At 39.5% G+C, this 21,884-nt stretch overlaps 1 protein-coding gene across 1 annotated transcript in view; it reads right to left on the minus strand.

Moving 5' to 3' along the window:
• SEC24C (SEC24 homolog C, COPII coat complex component) overlaps nucleotides 1–21,884 on the minus strand; it is a 34,336-nt gene that overhangs the window by 10,753 nt on the left and 1,699 nt on the right. The window contains 11 exon segments of the mRNA XM_084525662.1: nucleotides 26–147; nucleotides 1,339–1,477; nucleotides 4,160–4,287; nucleotides 4,894–5,005; nucleotides 6,708–6,776; nucleotides 8,046–8,176; nucleotides 9,440–9,892; nucleotides 10,223–10,401; nucleotides 11,407–11,527; nucleotides 14,096–14,179; nucleotides 16,295–16,497. Of these exon segments, the coding sequence (XP_084381788.1) occupies nucleotides 26–147; nucleotides 1,339–1,477; nucleotides 4,160–4,287; nucleotides 4,894–5,005; nucleotides 6,708–6,776; nucleotides 8,046–8,176; nucleotides 9,440–9,892; nucleotides 10,223–10,401; nucleotides 11,407–11,527; nucleotides 14,096–14,179; nucleotides 16,295–16,469 (1,713 nt within the window). The 5' untranslated portion in view covers nucleotides 16,470–16,497.

Here is a 21,884-nt window from a genome sequence, read left to right on the forward strand (position 1 = left end):
AAAACATAGTAATAAACATATACTACTGTACCTTGCAGTAGTCAACTGTTGCCAGAAACTCATAGGACCCCAGTGATAACTCAGGTCGATCATAGAAGTCCACTCGCTTTCCAGTGTGATCCAAATGCTGGAAGTAGTGAGGTGGAACTGGGGAAGGAAAAAACATGAAGTTCAGTGACAAACTATGATAAACACTGTCACAGATTGTTCAAATAAAACGCCTGGAAAAACAGCTGGCTAGACGTCTGTGCTACCATGCAAGTATTACAAGAAATATTGATGCAATTAAGAGAATCATTACATCCAAGAAATAAAAATAGAAGCAGTTCATTTGGTCTTACGCACCAGGTGGCACATTACAGTCACTATTGTATTTTTCTTGAATCTTTTACATTCTTATCTTGTATTTCATATCAGAAAGGTCACTGCAACATGCGCTTGGAGTTTTGAGTGATTTAGTCCCAAGAAGAAATGTAAGTCTTGTACAAGTAATAAAAAATGACTTGCAATAGCATTTGCAACAAGCTATAAGCTTCACTATTACTGAGACAGTTCAGACATATCAAAAAACTAAGCCCCTCTTTTTATTATGAGTTATTCAAAACAATCAAAGTGACAACAATTCGGAAGAACACCGTGGTACTATTAACACTGTAAAAGCAAGCAGATACTGCTCTCTACTCTCTAAGTACACATCCAGTACAAGCTAATTACTTGATTTCTTTTTCACAGAAAACAGGAATTGCTCTGAAGCATTAGGTACAACTACATTAGATTTTCACATCTCTTAAGAGGGAGCATGTTTTGTATTGATTTAGAAGAGCAGTGAAGATAAACTGGCATATGTTGAATACTCCTATTCAACTGTAGCAGATTTACCTGCTATCTCATCTTTAAACAGTGTCCAAACAGGCTTTGTGAGCAAGAAAAAAAAAATTCCTAACTCATGCTACTAACTAGATATTCATCTCAATAACACAAATAATTTCTCATAACCCTATACATCATGCAACAAGTACCTCACATTAAAAGATTTGGTATGATGAAACTACAAAACTGTGGTGGTTTTACCGTGCTGGGCAGCTAAACCCCACAACCGCTCTCTCACTCCCCCTCCTTTAGATGAGTACAAAAACATAAGCACCTGCTTAATTTGAACATCATTTAATAACTGAGCAGTGAACATGTTTTAATCATTTTTTTTTCCCAACATTAAACACATTACAGCATAGCATACATTAGATATGACTGTAACATTATTAAGATTCATTTCTTCACATCTTTTTTTGAAGATCACTACAGTAGTGCCTATAGGCTGGTTTTCAGAAGCAGCCTTACCCTCAGTGACACAGCTGCAGAAACAGCACTGGAACCTCCTTCCACCCTCAATAAACTGCATAAAAGGGCACATGTAGGCCTTGCACCTATTACACCGGACAGGACCAGATTCTCCGTGATCTACTAAATAAGGAAGGGTCTGTGGAAACAGCAAAAAAAAAAAAAAAAAAAAAAACAAAGAAAAAGTTCATGTGATGATGAGAAAAAAGCGACCGCATATACTGCAAAGCTTAAAACTATTTCCTTGCAAATTGTATAGAATTTAGCATTTTTGGCAGCTGTGGGAGAGAATGCAGAGGAAGCCTGAACAAATATTTTACAAATATTTTTCAGCTCAAGCTGTTAACACAGCAGTTCCTTTGTGGGCTGCAGTCATTACTGGGCTATCTCACTTAGACACAAACAAGTACTCGGGCATAGTGCTGCACCACCTTACACAGTAGCCTGCTTAAGGAGCATGAGCTCTAGAAGAAAAGCCATGCTGCACAGCACAGATGAACTTCAGTGTTCCCAAGTGAACACTGAAGACTGAAGCCACGCAAACAGTGGCTGTGATAACATCATGGGAGCAAACACAATTTCCACCTCACCCCAGGTTGATTTTTTTTAGAAGCAATTCTTTACCTCCTATGTTTTTCCCTTGTAAAAGAACATATTTTTTTTTTCTTGACAAAATAGAAGCCGGTCATTGCATTCCACAAATTCAAGAATTTAAAGCATCCAGATTATCTTAAAAATTTTAAATGGTTAAAACTTATTTTTGAAGTCCTCCATGAAATACAACATATCTGTATGTTCTGCTTGACACCACAGTGTAATTTTAAAGGACTTGCTATCATGTAGTGATACCATTTCTCAACTATTACTGCCAAGACAGTCTTTTTGCAGCCAAACTACAGGAAGATGCTTGGCACCTTCTTCAGCTTTTCAACCTCAGAATGAGCAAAAGCACTTAAAAATGATTAAGACAGAGCTTTTGCAAGCTGCAAGCTACGTTCATAGTTCAAGGCACCTTTTGGTACCTAAGAATCTAGCTCAAGATGTTTAATTACTTTTAAACTATGACATTTAAGGTGTCCAATCTTAATTCTTCCAGGCACCCTAAACCTCTGGTCATTTTCAAGAAAGAATGTATTCCTTGAGCTTAAGTTGAACAAATGCCCTTGACACTTCATTCTTCTTCATGCTGCAGACGTATCAAATTTCTCATTCACCCCCACTACTCATTTGTTGACAATACAATGGCTTTGCTGCCAGTGTGTCTCCGTTCCTACCCACTAGGCTGACCTCCTCCGAGGAAACAAAATTTCAAGTTTTCTGACTGCTAGGCAATATTAGTATTAAGTTTCCACAGAATAAGCCTCTCCCCCCCTTACCCCCCTGCCAAAATAAGCAGTACTATACATAATTTGCTACTTACCACTTACTACCAGAAGGCACACAGATACTTCTTACTAGTACTCCCAAGTTTTGCTTTCTGAACTGTGCATTAACACAGGGCAAAAGCCCTGTATCTTGCAACCAGATGCTGAATTTTCGTAGGTTCTAGATTTATCCAGATGTCGCATTTTCAGCGGTCATATTTTATTTTTCCTCTTACCTCTGATATGTTAAACATTAGCTCTACTTACAGTCCTATTGCTCTCAGCAGCTGAGCCTACATCTATCAGAAGGGCTCCTCCACAGGGAGTTTGCCCTTGCCATAAAAAACTTTCTGCAATCTCCAGGACAATTTTCCAATCCTAGAAATGTTTTTTCTGGATAACACAAGTGTTTGTTCAAAGCATAAACACACCATGAGCGCTAATAGCTAGTTTGTGAAACTTGTCTGAAAATGTGCCCCCAGATTTCTCAAGTAAGATAACATTTGCCTATTGCTCTCCTTTTAAACTCCAGCCAAATACAGGAATTTCACAACTCAGTTTTATCATAAACTAATTTTCAGAATCCAAAATGTACTTTAGGAACATTAGCCAAATGAAACAAAAATCACCCTTAAACACCAGAGAATGTTCCTTTCTTCACGAGATGTTAAAGTTTTACATGGCAGAGAACACTGCAAACATATTAAAATTTCACAAGCATATTTGTCTTTATGTCACTGCTCTAAGTGAACTAATGCTACACAACACCCAGAGTATTTGCCATACTTTTAATACAGTTTCCAGCTCTCAAAGCTTTTATCTTTTCAGCAACCAGATACAGCAGGTAAAAGGCTGGCTAGCTAGCCACATACAACACCTAGAAGGAAACAGGCGGTGCACAGAGAAAGCACAGAGAAAGTGCAGAAATTCAAGTGCAGTTCAGCAGAGCCTGGAACTCAGTCTCACGCTGTCTGCTATCCCACACAGTGCTGTGCATGGACACAACATTAGGCAGCTTAACCAGCACTGCTTGATATATTCTCATCCAACTCCACAACTTGATATCCCAGAAGACACCTACTATCAGTGATTTGTTACCATTTCAATACTGCAGACCAAGAAAGAAATTGAGATCAACTCAAAGTGCACACGTTTATTAGCATCCTAGTATTTTGGTCATTTAGTCAGAATGATGCTTGACAGTTACTGCAAAAAAGAAAGCTGAGATTCTCATAGCAATCAAAATATTAAATATTTTGAACACAACATTCTTCTGCCTTACAGATCTCTACCACACACTTGTGAAAGAACCAACATTTACCTAGGCTTTGTTACTTAAACATGCCTACTGTTGAAAGTTAAACAAGGTTATCTGCAAAATATGAACTTCTAATAGCATTCTCCTGATGAGTTCAGACTGCATACAGTGCGAGTGTGACTTCACATACAGTTCTCACCTCATCTGGGGGTAGGGTAGCCAGCGGTTTTATGACAGCAGCTAGAGGAACTTGGGACTGTTTGGCCATATCTGATGTGCAGGGAATATTGTACGATGTACATCTTATATAGCGGGGGCTTGCGTTCCCTAGAGAACAAAGGAAAAAATGCCGACAAATTTCAGTAAAGTTTATATTAAGAACAGAAATCAAGATAGCTTCAGTTTTGCTGCTGAGTCACAGAATAAGAATGTATTAAAAACAAATAAACAAACAAAGACATAAAACTTAATTCCCAACCAAAAGCCTCTTTACAAGTAACTATGCATAATAAAAGCCTTTAACTCAAAACAAGTGAATTTGACTCCATATCAACTTAACATCTAAAGTATTCCCATTCCACTCTTTTTGCAGACTAAATCATACTACGGGCAAAGATCTCAACTCAGACATTTCTAATGTCTGATTTTGTAAGTCTGGCTGAAGAGCGAAGCACTTGATTACAGAATTGGATTCTTAAGTTTTAAGGGAGCTTAAAATCTCCAAATAAAGTCATGGGAAATAAAAATATTAAATTCTTTCTCTAAAATCCATGAACCAAATAGCATCCCATACTTAAAAAAATACACTGTTTCCAGTCCAACTCAAACAATACTACTAGTAAATTTCAGTTCTGACCTGAATGATTAAAGACAATTCCACCACTTCTTTAGGCTTGTGTTCATTGTTTGAATTCATTGTTAAAAATATTTTACCTTGATCCTTGACCAAGAAATTGGTAGTAACGAGCGGTGGGACCTGTCCTCTTACTCCAGTGACAAATGGTTCTGATCCACGGTTACTTCTGTCATCTTCAATCACTTGAATCTATGATCGAAGAAAACATCACATTGAAACCAAACCTCCAAAGATTAAAGTACCATAAAATGCCACACTTGCATCTGTAAGACAGTGAAAAGGGAACCTGAGGCAAACATCACTAGCTCTAAAAATAAGAGGTCTAAGGCAAGCAGGTTTTGTCAAGCAGTCACCTCTCAGTTGGATTTCAATTATTACTGAATGACTAACAATAAAATACAAATGGTATTTTCCCCAAGTATTGAGTAGTAGCATACTTTGTGTTTTAGGGACTAATCTGAACTCATAAAAAGCAAACTTAAGTCAAGAAAGGATTTTTTTGCTAGTGTTTCTGTTTACTAGTCCTAGCCAAATTAAAATCAGAAGCTTCTTTAAGCCTCAGGGTGAAGTTCTATACATGACCTGGCTTTTCCTTTCTGTTATGCTCCCAGTGCTTTTTCATAGCATGCGTTTGTTTTCATCCACTGCAGCTCTCACCTAAGGACATGCTTGCCAGCTCAACTGTAAATCTTTATTGCACTGTAGTGCTCAAGAATTTATGATTTGAATTCTGGGGATGCAGAAAGTGAAGTTTCACTAGAGCTGAAAATTATTCAAGCTTAAACTTCATAAAAGCAGAAAACGGCCAAAAAATTGTAAATTTCTTACAATTTCAATTTCTTCATTAATGCAAATGTACTTAAGAAAACAGAAACACATCAGTTTTACTTGACTAAAATATCCATAAGAACAGAAGATTATTCTTACATGTTTTTAACTACCTTTACCATTCCAGTGCTTGAATCTAAGCATTAAAGCCAGCAGCTGTTTTGCCACCAAACACACATACCTTTGCTTAGAGTCAAATTGCAAAATGTGGAATTTTGCACAGCAAAACTTCTACCCTCTCACTATGGCTTCCAAGGAGCCAGCAAAAACACCACCCCCATAGCATCAGACAGTGACTTCTAGGATAAATCTAGTTCTATCTCAAAAGCCTACAGACTGACTGACATTTGTGACTTCACTGCCTGTAGCTGTTGTATGACCAAATTTGGTTAAACAAGGAAGAATTGATGCAAGGGTCATTGCTTTTTTTTTTTTTTTTTTTCTTCCAATGCAAAAGGTAGCTGCTTTTTCTTTAGGTCGAGTTCTCTAGACATAACCATTCTATTTTCAAAATCAAAATGTAATGGTTATTTATGAGCACAGATAATGAAAGAATGTTTACGGCTCCCCGGACCTCATATTAGTCAACTAAGACATTTACAGGAGTTAACATCCAAACAAAAATAGTTTCTCCTCAGTTTGAGAGTTTCAAAGCACTAGCCCAGTACCGGTATGAACACGAACTGTAATCAAGTTCTGCTTAGAACTGGTAGAAGACACGGCTACAAAGGCTCATGCTGTGTGTATGTTAACATGGCATGTGCCATGCCAGTTGGAATCTGACGGAGGTATTTTAAGGATCAGAAAAGTAAAGGGGAGACATTCTTCATGATCTGTTTCTGCAATGGTCTGCTTTCTATTGCCTCACCAGTCATTGCAGAAGAGAAGATTTTAAACAACCTCTTGTGGTGTTATGCTACTCATTTTGGTAAGGCAAACAGAAGACAGCAAGGAAAGGATAAAGGATTAATGATGGAGGGTTAGTAAGGTGAAAGTCAGGTATCAGGCATGCACAGATGGTCACCAACACACAGACTACAATTGACATAGATACAGCACTTACTGGACTAGGAATTGCATCAGGGTCTATTCTGTGCCTGGGTTTCTGCTGGGGTGGCAGCTCATTAAGTTGCTTTATTTATTTAATTATTTTTTTAAAATAAAGAGTGCCACAAAAAAAAAAGAAAAGAAAGAAAAGAGAAGAGAATAATAAAACAAAGAGTAACAGCGTTACTTCTCTCTACCCAAACTTGTAGCACTGGAATTAGGTATTTGGACATTTGTTCATGCAACAAGAAACACCAGCTTCTGCAGCATTCACTGAACCTAAAAATCAGTCTTCAGGTTGTATCGGGCCTGGGCACCGAACACATTGCTAACAGACGTAGTGGGTCACGTGCTCACTTCGGTTAGAAATTGGGGATTTATGTTTTAAGAACATGCTGAAATGAAGGTAACTGATACAAGCCATTTGAGATTTCATTTAGTGGGAGAGAAGAGAAGCAGACAAGCAATTACAAGTTCATATATTCCACATAAAAAAATTTGCAGCCCCAAGCCTTGCATAAATCTCAAGTCTAAACAGCTCACCATTTCTGAATAGCAACAATTTTTGAACAGCAACAGTCAAGATCTCAGCTGTAACTCACAACTACATTATTTTTTTTATAGTTTTTAAGTAAACTGATTGTAAGCACTGTCCTGGAAATGCTTCCTGTTATCAAATGATTGTAGCCTTCTGAGACAACAGAACAGCATCAGGAGCAGTGGAAGGAAGAGAACAGCAGACTAGGGGCAACAATGCTCCCAGGCTTAGTATTACTCATCATTGTCAGCCATCACACATCATTGCTCCTCTTTTCGCAGAGACTCCATTCCAAAAGATAGTTCTAATTTGAGAAGTTGCCCATATTTGACTGAAGCAGTGTCCTGACTTCATGACCCAAAGAAAGCTAACCAGCTCTTTACAGAAAAAGGAAAGGAAAAGTACTACAACCATCTCCTATGAACCATACTTTAAACCTGGAATATGCAGTTCATAGCTTGCCACCTCAAAACCAGCAATTAGTTCACCTTGGGAAGTAGTTAAGCAGGAATTCAGAAATGGTCAAGCAAGTATAATCAAAGCCCTGCAGGATTTCTAAAATGTAAACCATAACATGGTACAGAAGACCACCCGAGAAATTAGAGCAGTGACTTGCATATGCAATGCCTTTCTTTAGTCTTCTGGGCTTATTCATAACAAATGACTGAAGCTTGGATATACTGGAGAAAAGCAAACAGGAAAATATGCTGCTGTTCTTTGGAAGAAGAAACCTGCTTTCAGCTCTGGACTCGGTCAGTTCCGTTTAACATAAAGACACCATGGGAGAGTTCACACTTAAGAACAAAGTAGGCTTACAGGGCTAGGAATGGAATCTGGATCCAAGCGTTTTGGTGGAGGTGGTGGTCCAGGCTGACTTCCATAATTTGGTGTTCCTGGATAAGCTCCTCCATAGTTTGGTTGGGGGCCCCTCACCTGTCCAAAGGAACCTTACAAGAACGAGACAATGGAATCAAACATTAGCTAACATTAGGCAATTCCTTATCAAATATCTCCCATTTTTCCTGTCGTCAAAAAACAAACAAACAAACAAACAAGAAGCTACAACAGGAAACTACATGCTTTTCAGTCAATTAGGATTAAACACATTTGTCAATGTTTCAGCTCAGTCTGACACAGTCTTTCTTAAAACCAGACTTAAAGAAACCTGTGTTTTAAGACTAACATAACTAGTTTTAGAATATATTATTAAAACATGCATTAAGATCATGTACTATGAATATTCAGGTTGAGCTGCAGAACTACCTAATAGAAAGTGCACCCAGAACAGCCAAAGAGCCAGCAGATGACCCATAATGCCTCAAACTCAAGTTATGCAAGGATTTCTCTCAGGCAGTTTTGTACTGCCTAAAAGCACAGTAATAAGGTAGCACATGACAACTTCTTTTGTTTTGTAAGTCATGGAAGTAATTTCACACCACTTTACACAATTCCAGTCAATTACGGAATAACGTCGTGATTCACCCCACGAGTGTTTTTACAGTTCATAGCAATTTGGACAAATGTTTAAACAAGTAATTTACCTGGCCACTTGTGCAAGGCTGCACGTGGGCGGCAGGATTCTCAATCCTGACAGTTGCACATGATTACTTTATCCTAGCTATCTGCAAACGTTATTGATTAAAAATCAGCCAAAACTGTTTTCTAATCCAGAAAGTTCAAATGATATTACTTCTAAGCACACAGGAAATGTGAAGGGTTTTACAAGGAGAAAAATACAACTTTGTGAATTAAAGAAGAAAAAGTTGCAACTCCTTTTCAATGTATAACACTCCTCTCATATACAGTGTATATGCACACCCAGTGTGTACATTGTTAAAAACTATAATAATGATTTTCAGGATTTCAGATCTCTACTTTTGAAAGGACAAGGTTGCAGACATCATATTTAAGTTTGTACTACAATTTGACCACAATTTTTTGTATTATTATGGCACTAAGCATTGAACAATTTTTTAGCCAAGTAAGCTAGTGTTCTTTTAATTTCATTAACCTGATTAAAACCTGCATGGCAAATAGCTTAGAATGATAAATCCTACTCTTTGTCTTAGATTTGTCCTTCACACCAAGGAAACGAGGGAAGCCTGAAGTGTAGCCAGAAGCCTGCAAGTTACAAACCTGAAAGCTGTTTCTCAGTTTGCAGCACACGGAGAACACGCCTAACTTACAGTTCCTACCCTAGGAATACTCACCGTTCTGCTGCATTTGGTAACCTGGCTGAGGAGGATGAGTGGGAGGAGGTGGTCCATGGAGGCCACTCATGGGAGGCCCCGGGTGAGGCCCTGACAGAGTTGATGGAGGTGGTGGTGGTGAGGATACATGATTAGGCTGTGATGTTGGTGGTCCAGCAGCTGTCTGCCCAGGCAGCGGTGGGCCTGGCATGGTAGGTGGCCTTGGGGCACCTGTGGTAGGAGGATAAGAGGAAGGTCCAATCCCTGTAGAAGATGGAGGTGGAGCAAAACCAGGGACTTGAGTAGGCAGGCGCTGAGTTGATACTGGTTGACCAGAAAAGGGAGGCTGTGCCAAAGGAAGACCCTGAGACACACTGGGAGGAGGGGGTCCTTGGCTCGCAGTGTAAGGTGTGTAGAGACCAGATCCTGTTGCACTAAAGCTCCCTGAGACTGGGGGAACCGATGTTGGGGGACCTTTTAAGAAGAAAAGAGGACGTTACCATCATTTTTTCGATCCTCAAAACATTTAATTCCAAATAGATCACAGAAGACTCAAAACCCCTTCACTCTAGAGCATTTCTGCTGGTGCATATATATCATTTTCTTATCTTCAGATGGATGTTCCAGTACTAACAGAGATAAACCTTAAGTACTCTTAAAATTCAAACATCTAAGGGATCCAAAACTTGACAGTTCCTTCAATGCCTTCTTTCTCCCCCCTGCCCTGTCCCCCACCTCAGAGTCTAAGCTGCACATTTTCTATAACCTGAATGCATTTCGGGATTCAGGGACAGGAAACCTTACCATAGCCCAGTCCAGCTGGGGGAGGAGCAGAGGTTGAAGTACTGCCAATTGTCATCCCGGCCATGTGATTGCTGAGCTGCTGTACACTGGCTGGAGGGGGACCATATTGCTGGAACGTAGATGTCTGGCTGACAGGCACGGGTGCTGAGCCTGGCAGAAACGGCTGAGAAGTAGGCGGCCTGAGAGGGGAGAAGAGAATCTTCACTGGGTCCTCCATTATGCAAGCAGTTACAATTCCCCATGCCTTAGAAGTTGTTCTACCATATCAGGACCAGCTAGGTGTCAATAATATACATAAACTAAAAACTGAGCACTGCAGCTATGTTTCTGAAAAGCAATTACATATCCTGCACAGGTCCAAACCCCTTTCATCATAAAAATCTGTTGCTTCTTAAAAACACAAATTTTATGTTTAAAATATTTTTTGTTAATTCCATTTTAGTTATCATTACAAATCAGAAATACTGCAAGGGAGTCTACAGGGTAAGAAGCAATAGTGCCAGCACAGATATCTAAGAAGGCTCCATTGTTCAAAGGATTTGGACTCTCCAGCTGACAGTGCTGAGCTTAACCAGAAAGCAACAAAAACCAACCACTTTCCCCCCAACTAATAATCAGTATAAAGCAGTAGGTAGGACTGCTGCCCCTTTCACCCCACGAATAATGGCAACATCTTTCTGGAGAAGATGCCAAGAACTTAAGATAGAGACAACTCAGGGATCCACAACTGGAAAAAAAGTAAAAATGGAACCAATACTAAGGAATTACTCAGCAGTAACAGGTAGCAACATGCTCCAGAAAGACTGGTTCACACTGCCAAGGAACCAAATACATCTACTGCGTGTATGCAATTGTTCCAAAACAAGACAGATCATGGAAATCAGGAAATTCCTTATGGGAAAATGACTACCACAAAAAAAAAGTCTTTGGAGAAAAAGTGGTTTTGATCAACCAGTCACTGGCCCATATCCTTCCATAAGCTTTTTATCTAAAGAGATTCTTATTTTCTAACAAATACCCTTCCTTACAGTAAAATGTTGATTCAAAACAATAAGAAAAAAAAAAGTCAATGCCCACCACAGCAAAACCAATGCATTTAGTTTGTTTTATAACCAAAAAGGTCTAGACATAGCCTAGGTCTACCAAGGTAGGCCTTTGTTACAACTTCCTTTTCTTGTGTATACCTCTGCATTGGTGCTGTTGAAGCTGGAATCCCATTCTGCACATCTCCTTGTCCAAACGGACTGTACCCCAGGTGGCCAGAAGAAAGAGATGTTCCAGAGGTTGAAGGGGCTCTTACCGAACCTGCAGACATTAAAAAAAGTCACAAATTATTCACAGAAACAAGGGTTTCAAACAGATACCGTGAAAAATCAAAGGAGGAAAAAAGTGCACAAGGAGTTTAGTGATGGCCAAATTGATGCATCAATACTCCTCCAGCAACAACTCATTTATACAACCATATTAGTAGAAGCAAAACTGAAAACAAGTATTTTTAGCCATTGTCACAAATCACACCCCCACACAGATCAAGTACAAAGTATGCACCATGGAGAGTTCTTCAAAAAAGAACTTCATCTTCTGACAAAGAACCAACCGTGTTCTTGTCGGAAAGGCATTAGGTTCTTCCCCCTCCAAGTCCAGTTACTTTTTATCCAGAGTATGAAGAGTACTGTAGTGGTACCTAATGTTCATTACAGGTCAATTTTCTCTACTTGAGGGGTAAGCATGTTACGCAAATAGATTCAGTTTTGAAAAACTGAATTCTACCAGCTGCTTTTATACAGAGCATTGCGGGGGCCACCACAGGGGGCCAATCCCAGCCTCTTAAGGTTGGAGGGTAACAGGAATACTTCCTCATTTCTCAAAGTCAACTGGTTCAGTCACAGACCAAACCGATTTGCTTCAGAATTAAGTTTCGTCACTTTCAAGACCACACAATGCTGGATACAATGCCAAGAGATCAACAGCAGCATTTACTTCCCCCCAAAAAAATAATATATATATATATATATATAAACTTTTGTTTTAATAATATTATATTAAAAAAATGCTGTTAAATAGAACAGCCATGTGACCATGCCTGCTAACCACAATGGAACTTATTTCATATACGGGGTACAGTTCAACACAGGTGACTCAAACACCTTAAACTGTGAGAAGACCAGAGCAGCCCATAGACACTGCTGTGTCTTCCGACAGCGTGACAAGTTCAGAAGGGACTCCGAAGCCTTCGTGTGAGGAACCATTACGAAATAGAAAACATGTAAGAGAAGCCAGTTCTCAATTCTATAGCATAAGTTACTCACCAAAGCATGAGGTTTCAACTCACATTTTTATCTTATCTGTTACATGTACATTTTAGGAAGCTTGTGGGAGTAAATTCAAGGAGTTAACTAGACTTTTTATGAATGACCAGTAGCTTTTGATTTTTTTCCCCTTTTGGTTTTAAGTTTTACTAAACCTCCTCCTGGTCTTCATTTTGAGATTCATAACTCAATTTACAGATAAATTTATTATTTTTATATACCTTTATCTCATTAAACATTTTCTTTATATCACCTGTTACAGCACACCTCTGGCCAAGCATCTCCTGATCCCTAACCATTTTTATGTTGTCACTTTCTGTGGTATTTCTGTTTCTGAATGTCTTTTGTGACATTTTTCATGTTAATATAATATACTTTCATTTGTTTCAAAACATTTCATTTCACAGTGCATCTGAACTGTTCGGCATTGTCATCTTTTGTCTTCAAAAGCATACACTTTTTTCCTTTTTTTTTTTTTTTACATTAAGTTTACATACTTTTTCAGCTTTAACATGCATACAATTTGACAAATGCATGTTTAATTCAGAGAAAGCTTCAAAAGTCTTCTTTTTCTAGTCCTTGTCACAAACATACTCCTCTAACCATTAGCACAGACTGCTCAAATAACCACTGGAAAAAAAATCACTTAAAGGGGTATGAATATCTAGTGGTTTATCATCTTAAGGTTCACTGCTCTTGAGGAATCTTGAGGTTCCTCTTCAATACCTTTGAGATACTGTCCTTACTCATCACAGACCTCAAAACAGAGACAGATGACAGCATAACGGGAAATGCCTGTGATTTTACTCAAAGCCCTGAGACTATAAGAACTTGGCCCAGTTCTGCCTCCCTATTCTTCTAAACAAATAGACGCTGCTGGAAATAGCTCTTCCAAAATACCACTAGTTAGAAAGAAGGACAAATAATATGATTTCTTGAAATGTTTCTAGTTCTTGTATCTTCATTGTTACCTCTGCAAAAACATTACCTTCTTCAACCCACAGCTTTTGAATCATAATTATTCCTAGCTTCTATGCTGTATCTAAAAAAGTAAAAACTTGTTTTCCCCTTAAGTTTGAACCCAAGCTATAGAGATCCCATGACTTTTAAGACCAAATTCCCCATAGCTGGGGAGATTCTTCATTTCTGTATTACAACGCTTTTATTTCAGACCTCACATTTTACTTCTTTCCCAAGCAGGACACGACATTCTTTTAAACTAAGGCTTCTTGACAAAACCTGCAAGGACCAATTCAGGTTTTGAAATCAACCTTTAGAAAACAGTCACAAGTCAGTTTTTAATCTATAAATCTGCAGGCACAAGGGATTTCTACTAGAATTATTTCTTCATATCCTATTCATGTTTCTGGAGTGCTGCCTACAAATAGAGTTGGAAGAGTCCCATCCACCTCTGCTTGAATAATCAGGTACCCACACCTTTGAGATAAACATCCATGTTGAAAGGAAACTTGGCACAGAAGATGGTTAAGAGAACCAGAACCACCCCTTCCCCACAGTAGGAGTGGCACGCCACAAACACTCCCACAGAAAGGACACCATTTACCTATGAAATTAGGTGCAAGAGAAGTGTCAGAGTTGAGAGAAACAGGAGAGCCCTTCGAAGGGAACCCCAAGGAAGGAAAATAACCTGGAAAGACAGAATACACCAGTAAATCAAGCCAGAGAGAAAGCACCGAGAGACAGTGTTTCCAATGCTGAGGACAGTCTGTTGTACAGAAAGCATCGGGTACATAAAATCCACATCACATTTACTATTTATTCCTTACTATATACTCCTCACTGTTCTACCACATACTCTACCAACACAGTTAATATATTAACATGAACACAATCGTAAAAAGGATCATAAACTGAGTCTATGTATGATAATCCAGCAGCAACCTGTCACTGGTATTCAGATAACTGTATTTGCACTTTCAACTGTACAGTCTCATCAAAAGCAAAACTGAGAGATTGAATGAAAAATTTGTGCAAAGTTGTCCTGGTTCTTCTCACAGCAGGAAGCTGCTGTTCTCAGCTAGCAGCACAGTGCTCCTCTTCTGTTCCTGAGCAACGCTAGCACCACTGGCACAACACTTCCATGTTTCCATCAGTTAGAGCTAGGGTTTGTCATGTAACTCAGACACTCCCTGACTGAGGATAGCACTTGCTGCCAACACTTCTCCATTCAGTCCCTCCACACTTGTTTTTTTCCCCTCAAATACCCCCTTAAGACAAATACTTTGAGATCACAAAGTAGCATCAGCAATTCTCCTTCTACCCCTCGGTGTTCTCTAAACTCCTGTCACACTAGCTCTTCTGAAATGAATTCTCTCCCCTCTACATTACGTAGTTACAACCCATTTTGCTGCAAAGACCTACAATGAACGTAACATGATAAAGATGGGAGTAGAAACTGGCACTATCACCCGTCTGCTCTTTTTGTTTGTTAATGCACTGTTTGCCTCTCATTTCTAGCTGGATCCTATATTCAGCAGCTAACAAAAGGTCAACTTCTGGTTATTGTGTTAGTGCTCAGAGTTTTACATTCCTTCCTTCCAAAGACAGGAATCCTGAATTTACAAGAGCAGGTACAAAATGCGCAACCTGACAATTGAGATTTGAGTCCAACTTCTCCCCATTCCCTCCATGGGGCAGGAAACACTACTTGGTCATTATCTACGCTGAGTGGCCAAACAGAGCGCTCAAAGCTCTGCCTGCATCTTTCCAGGAAGCAGGATTTCTTTCCTCTGCCCAGCTCTGATTTTCATCACTTTTATAGGAATTTAAACCCTCTTTGAAACTAGTTCAAAACTCATGGATTGAGAGTGCTGTTGGAAGAGATTCACTGGGAGAAGGGGAGAAACGGAATTAAAGAAAGAAGAGTAAGATGGAGCAAAACTGAGTAACACCAGTTCTTATGCATACCACATTTTTAGCTCCAACCAAAATAAAATAAAATCCAGGGTAACCACTTAGCTCCCCTTGAAGTCTTTTCCTCAGTACACGAATTTTAGTCTCCCACTTGAGTTAGTTTCACTTCAGCAGTAGGCACTTCAGTTGTTCTGTCCTTCTCATTGACGCAGAGACCATTAGCACACTCCTCCTTTCCTCATAAAATCAATGCAAAAACGGAGTATTTTGTCCTCTACATTTCTGATGTTAAAGTCACTGTTCATCTCTCAGTACAATTTAGGTACTCAAACCCAAGAAATCTGAATAAGTGACACGATCCTGCAACACCAAGGAAGTTCTGGAACACATTAGCATGCCCACGTCTAAAAGCTTTCTATTGGTTTTAAAGATACTGGAGAAACTAGCTCCGAACATGCTTTCTATCCAGAGCTGTACATCTTAATCCTTCAAGACAGAGCACTAATCCTTCTACATGGTAATGTAATGGGGACTCTATTATAAATCTCTAAGTCATCAACCACTGCCCCTCAACATGACCTCTTCAGGAATACTGTTCTACTCAAGAGCTTCAGTACCAGGGGGCAAGGACATGCAGAACAAAGCAAGGCCATGTTCCTCAACACGTTAATTTTATGAGTTATTAGGAAAAGAGTAAACCCCACTGAAACAGACAAGTGACAGATCAATAACCTGAGCATATACAGGAAGAACACGATTTTTAACATCACACAAGCTACATACAGAAGATAATTGCTACCATAAAAGCTAACAATAGGAATTATAAAGAACAAATTCCACACGTAACAATTCACAGGTTATCAATCATTAAGTTTTGACTGAGAAGTACCTTGTGGAGGGACTGGCTGTTGGTATCCTGGCACCGGCCCATTATAAGCTCCATATTGCGCGTGAGGAACCCCTGGCAATGGCTGTCCTCCGTAGGCAGGCTGCTGGTATCCCTGATATCCAGGCTGAGGTTGCCCATAAGGAGGCCCTGTGTGAGTCTGCTGGTTTACACTCATTGTATTCACATCCCCAAACTAATCTCACCTGCAAAAAGGGGCGAAAAATGGCTTTTAGCAGACATAAAACCAAACCTGCCAACTTCTCTACTGTTTTCACAGAAATGAGAGATCCTGAGACACTAGTGATGTTAAAATGTTAACAGTAATTTACTCTTGCACAGCAGTTTTTCAAGTAAGATAAATGCTTTATAAGAGCTAGAGAACAATATTCTCAGAGATTTACCAACCAGCTTACTCACTGTTCTATACTGGTTAGACTTCTGATCAACTTCTTAGAAAAAAACATTTTGTCACTCCATATCAGATATTATCAAGCTCCCTCAGACACCTTTACAAATTACTTCTGCCTCTAAAACCATCAGACCAACGAAAAACACATTACTTAGATGAAAGATTCCTTAACATAACACTCCATGAGTTCACCCTTTAGCTCTATGCTACCCGGCTTCCTTGCTATAAGACAGTATCCACACAGGCTGCTTCTTGAAGTGTTTGCAAGCATCTTGAACAGGGACAATGTAGAATTTTGAGATTGTTCAAACAGTAAATCATTTAAAGTCCTTACATACATAATTTTCAGAAACCTAGAATATTCCACAAGCAGCATGCTCATCTAAGAAAGATCTTTGAAATAGAAAAGCAGCACAGGCTAAGATGTCATTAAAGGAATTATATGAAAGTGTAAGACTGGGAACAAAACATCAGAGACAGAAGATAAGTTTCTTAGCAAAGCTATGCAAGAGATCTTAATAAATGCATTCCCAAGCCCTCTAGCTTTATAAAGAGAAAAATAGAAAGGACATTGGGAGACCCCAAACCAAGCAGGCAGTTCGTACAGCCATGGTACCAAGCAGACAGGTAAGCTACAGCGCCCTTCAGTTGGAAAGGGCCACACAAATGAGGCCCTCCGCTGGCAGGAGATTGCCTTGCAGTCTCAAGGACATTTTTGCATCCCCTGCTCTCCTTTGGATGCTCCATGTGTTGCTGTTACCCTTCAGCTAATGCTGTCTCTGCAGTAACAGCATAAACATACCTGTGTTTGGAGAGCAATTTGATTTATCAAAAAAGACTTCAGTTTATATAAAAACGCAAGCTTAAGTGAATAACGGTATTTGTCCCCAACCCCACGATGAACTTGCACATTAAAGATAAATACTAAATCTTAACACAGAGGAGACAAATACATCTGCAACAGCCATCAGGCAATTGAGGTAAATCCCAGTGAGGAATCTGCAGCTTAACACAAGCGGATAACAGACAGCCGAGCTGTTTTGCCTATTCATTGATTACAGGATGCCAACTAATGCGAAGGTTGACTTTTTACATTATCAAAAATACGATGCTTAAGTATTATTTCAACAACTGGCACAACAATTGTACACATAGGGTACTAAAGTAACTACAGACCTGTAAGAACCATCCATGTACAAATGAATTCTTTCAGGTCCACATACATTATATGAAGAGAAAACATTTACATCAAAATCATCTATTTCTTTACAGAAGACAGCTAGCGTAATACCATGCATTCGATATTTAACCTCCTAGAGCTAGTAAATACAGTAAGTCTTAATGCTAAGCATGCCAATGCTTACTCTGAAAATGAGGTATTTAACTTTACATGAAAAGAAATGAAGTTTCAGATCTGTTTTTCAAGCTGCACAGAGGCAGTGAGAAGGCTTTTGTCTTGAAAAACTTCTCATTAATATTTAAAGATAATTTACTGCTCAGAGTAACATATAATGCCATTTACAACAGCTTATTACAATTTTTTTTTTTTATCAGCCTGCCAAGTTTCTAAACATGATTACAGCAAGCAAGAGGGTCACTGCTAAAAATTCAGGTTTCCCACTCCACCTTTGACTTAGTTCTGCAGAACAGTCTAACCTGAGCAGCCACGGGGCCAGGAAATCTGGACTTTGGGACCAGCACCCTTCCCCAGCTCCCCTGAAGGTTAACCTCTTCCTCCCTGGGCAGGCAGCTAGGGCCAGATTGCACTCACACACCTACCCACATCCTTCTTCTGCCCACTGCAACCAGACAAGCAGGACAGCTCCTCCTGCAAAGCTGGGGGTTAAAGAAAGGGAGAACACGGCAGAAGATTGCTCCACCTAAGCAGCTCAGAACATATGGGCATGTTGAGGAAGGAGGGCTGCTTTCTCTTCTTCCTGCCCCTTACTATTTCTTTTTGGATTGTCTATGAGGAATTTGGCTTCCAGTCACTGTTCCTACAAACAGGTCCTTCTTCCAGGAAAAGCTGCAGGCTAAGCAGCAGCATCCTGCAGGACACCTCCTGAGCTCCAATCATTAAGACACTCTACACATCACACTTACAAAACTCTGCAGGACTCAGTGTGGATATTCCTGAACATATCTCAGGTTTGCCCAAGCAATTGCAACAGGGCTAGAACAGCTCGATATTTCATTCTATTTCTATTCTAGCAAACAACTTCTGACTTTTTTATTGTGTTGTCTGCTTCTTGCTCTCTCCTCAGTAATACTGAAACCAAGAGGCAAGCTCATTTAATACAAACCTTCCAGAGAAAAACGTTTTGAGATAGACTCTATGTAAATTAGTACTAGGCAATTATCTCCTTTGTGGGGTTACAAAGTGCCCCAAATGAGAGGAAGGCAAGATACACCTCAAACCTTTAGCTGGCCACGTGACAGCCAGCACAGGCCAACCTCCACCACAACACAAGCTGACGCTTGCTCTGTAGCAGCAGAGGGTCAAAGAGGGAGCTGAAAGGAAGAGGAAGACTCGCGAATTAGCTTGGTGTTGAAACTGCGGACAAGGCTGCTTCATTTATCTTGGCTGCTCAACCTGCTCTAAATGTAAGGCTTGTGGCACGCTTGCTCATAACCGATGTGGAGTATCATGAAGGGCAGGGCCAGGAGTATCCACCTCTGAGAAGGCGGAAAAGAGTTGTCACTGAATGAATCCATTTGCCCTCTCCCCCAGCACCAGTCATTTTTATCAAACAGCTTTCATTTTGCCTGCATCCAAAACTGTGTACATAAATTAGAAGCTGGTCACTCAAGGAGATATGGGAGAAGGGAGGATTTTATGCTCTATTTCTTATGACTTGAAGAAAGGTGACAGAAAGAATGAAATACATACACCATACAGTGAGAAATGGAGAAAGAAAGCTGTCCCACTTGACAGAAGTACTGAGGACGTTCACTTGTACATGGTAACACATTACCGGAGCTAAGCCAAACGTAATATTTTAAGATGCTATCGAACATCCTATTACTGCTCACAAGGTACCATACACAAAGCTCCAATAACCAGGACTGATACTAGTGGTAAATACTATGACAAGTGGATGTTACTACAAATAACTCAAATAATTCTCTTGCAGAATATACAGCCCTCACTCTGCCATTTTCTTTTATTCCTCTGTACAAAGGCAGTTGACCATGCACATTTTGGTCAAAATAGTGTCAGTGCACACAGCCAAAATTTATACTGGGATACCGTTAAATAAGACTGACAATCAAAGCTGGTAAGCAGCAAACTGATGGGAGAAAAATATGCAGTAATACTGGGAATAGATCTTACACTTTTGTAATGGTTTCTGGATTCCTTAGTTTCCAAACAAAGGCTACAGTTCAGTTTTTATGGCCTATTTAAGAAAAAAACAACAAGTGATTCACATGAGCGTTTCAATCAGCAAGTCTCCCCAGTCTTTGCAAACTGCAAGCTCATCTTTTTTTTTTTTTTTTTTGGTTTGCATTCACTTAATTCCCTTTTGAAACTGAGATGCTTAATCTCATCGGTTCTTGACTGCTTTCTAAACCAAGTGCGTACAGTGAAATTCTTTTCCTCCAGAAAGATGTTAGTCCCTTTTTCACTGGTCCCAGAGAAATAAAAGCCTTGTTAGTTTCAACTTCTAGACAGACTTGATCCTTGTTTAAAAAAATAAAATAAAATAAAATAATAATGATAATAAAAAAAAAAAGAGGATAGCACGGCCTGCTATATTTTGCTGGACCTGAAGGAAATATGCCAACTTGATTTCTGACCACAGATACTAAAACCCCTTCCAGAAGATGGGACAGAAGGGCACAGTTGGCATCTCCACAGATCAATTCAGAGTATTACCTACAGGGCATCTAAAGCATCTAGGCTGTAACTTTCTCGGAGACAAAGCAAAGTTGCACCATTCTCAGATCACTCTCCTGAAAGACAGACATCCTTGATTTTGTTCATCAGATACGACTTTATGATGTACTCTACAAGCACTCACAGAACACTCGACTTCTCCTCAACTCCAAGAAGCTCCTGTCTTGTTTTTCTACAGAAAAACCTGGAAAAAAGAGCTCATATCCTGGAAACCAAAGACTGGCAATTGATCTGGAAGTACCCAGGCCGTTACAGCAGCATGCACTCCATACGTTTGTCCAAAACAACTCAGGTGACACTACTGGAATTGACTCTCTGAGCCAACAACATGTGTTTTGACAGCTCAGAAGAGGTGTAAGACATCTAGTTTTAAAAATAAGACTTTACAATTTAATGTCACCAGTGAAAGTCCTGAAGCCTCAGTATTTTCACCAAAGACTTTCAGGAAAACTAAAGAGAGTAGCTGCTAGAACCTCACTGATTCAACAAGTTCTGGTGCAGAATTTTGGAGGCCAGTCCTTCATGGACTGTTTTGAAAATGTCTTTCAAACTATCATTCACTTCTGAGGTATGATCATTCCATGTTCTTCTAAGTAAGAGCCACCTTAAACCCTATTTTGTTAGATTGTTTCATCATCTTGGGCAAGGTCCAAGACAACATTTAAGTTACAAGAGTGCAGAAGTAGCTAAATATGGAATTTAAAAGTCTTAGTCTTTACCCGACTTTAAGCCTACCACTATTTCCAATCCCTATCATCATCATCAAGTCAAAAAAAAAAAAAAAAAAAAAAAGATAAAACTGATTGAAGTTGAATGGTAGGACTGATTTACACCTCTACCTCTGGAATAAAGCCTTAAAAAAAAAAAAAAAAAATCACAATCAGTCACTGGCATTGCTCCTGAAAAGCAGTCCTGTAGGGGCAAAAGTCATTGGAAATAACACCTCAAAAAAAAGACGGTGAAAGATTTATCTCCTTCCTTAGCTTTAACTCCATGTACACGTTACGATGTGTGAAGTCATCTGACTCACTTCGGTGAACTCCGCACAAGTATAATCGATTAGGAAAAGCTGAAAGTTATTTAAAGTGTATAGAAGAGGCCAGAAGGAAGAACAAACAGGTAAATAACTAGTAAGGCCAAAGGCTTATAATGGTGCACAACCTTTCTGCACATACATTGTGACACTGCCCATTTTTCACCTAAAGCATCTATACTCTGACTTCCTCTATGCAAACATGCATTACGCAATTCCCATCACTCGCAGGAAACCAGAAAGTCTCACA

The sequence above is a fragment of the Aythya ferina genome (genome assembly GCF_964211825.1).
Source record: "Aythya ferina genome assembly, chromosome: 7".
NCBI lineage: Eukaryota > Metazoa > Chordata > Aves > Anseriformes > Anatidae > Aythya > Aythya ferina.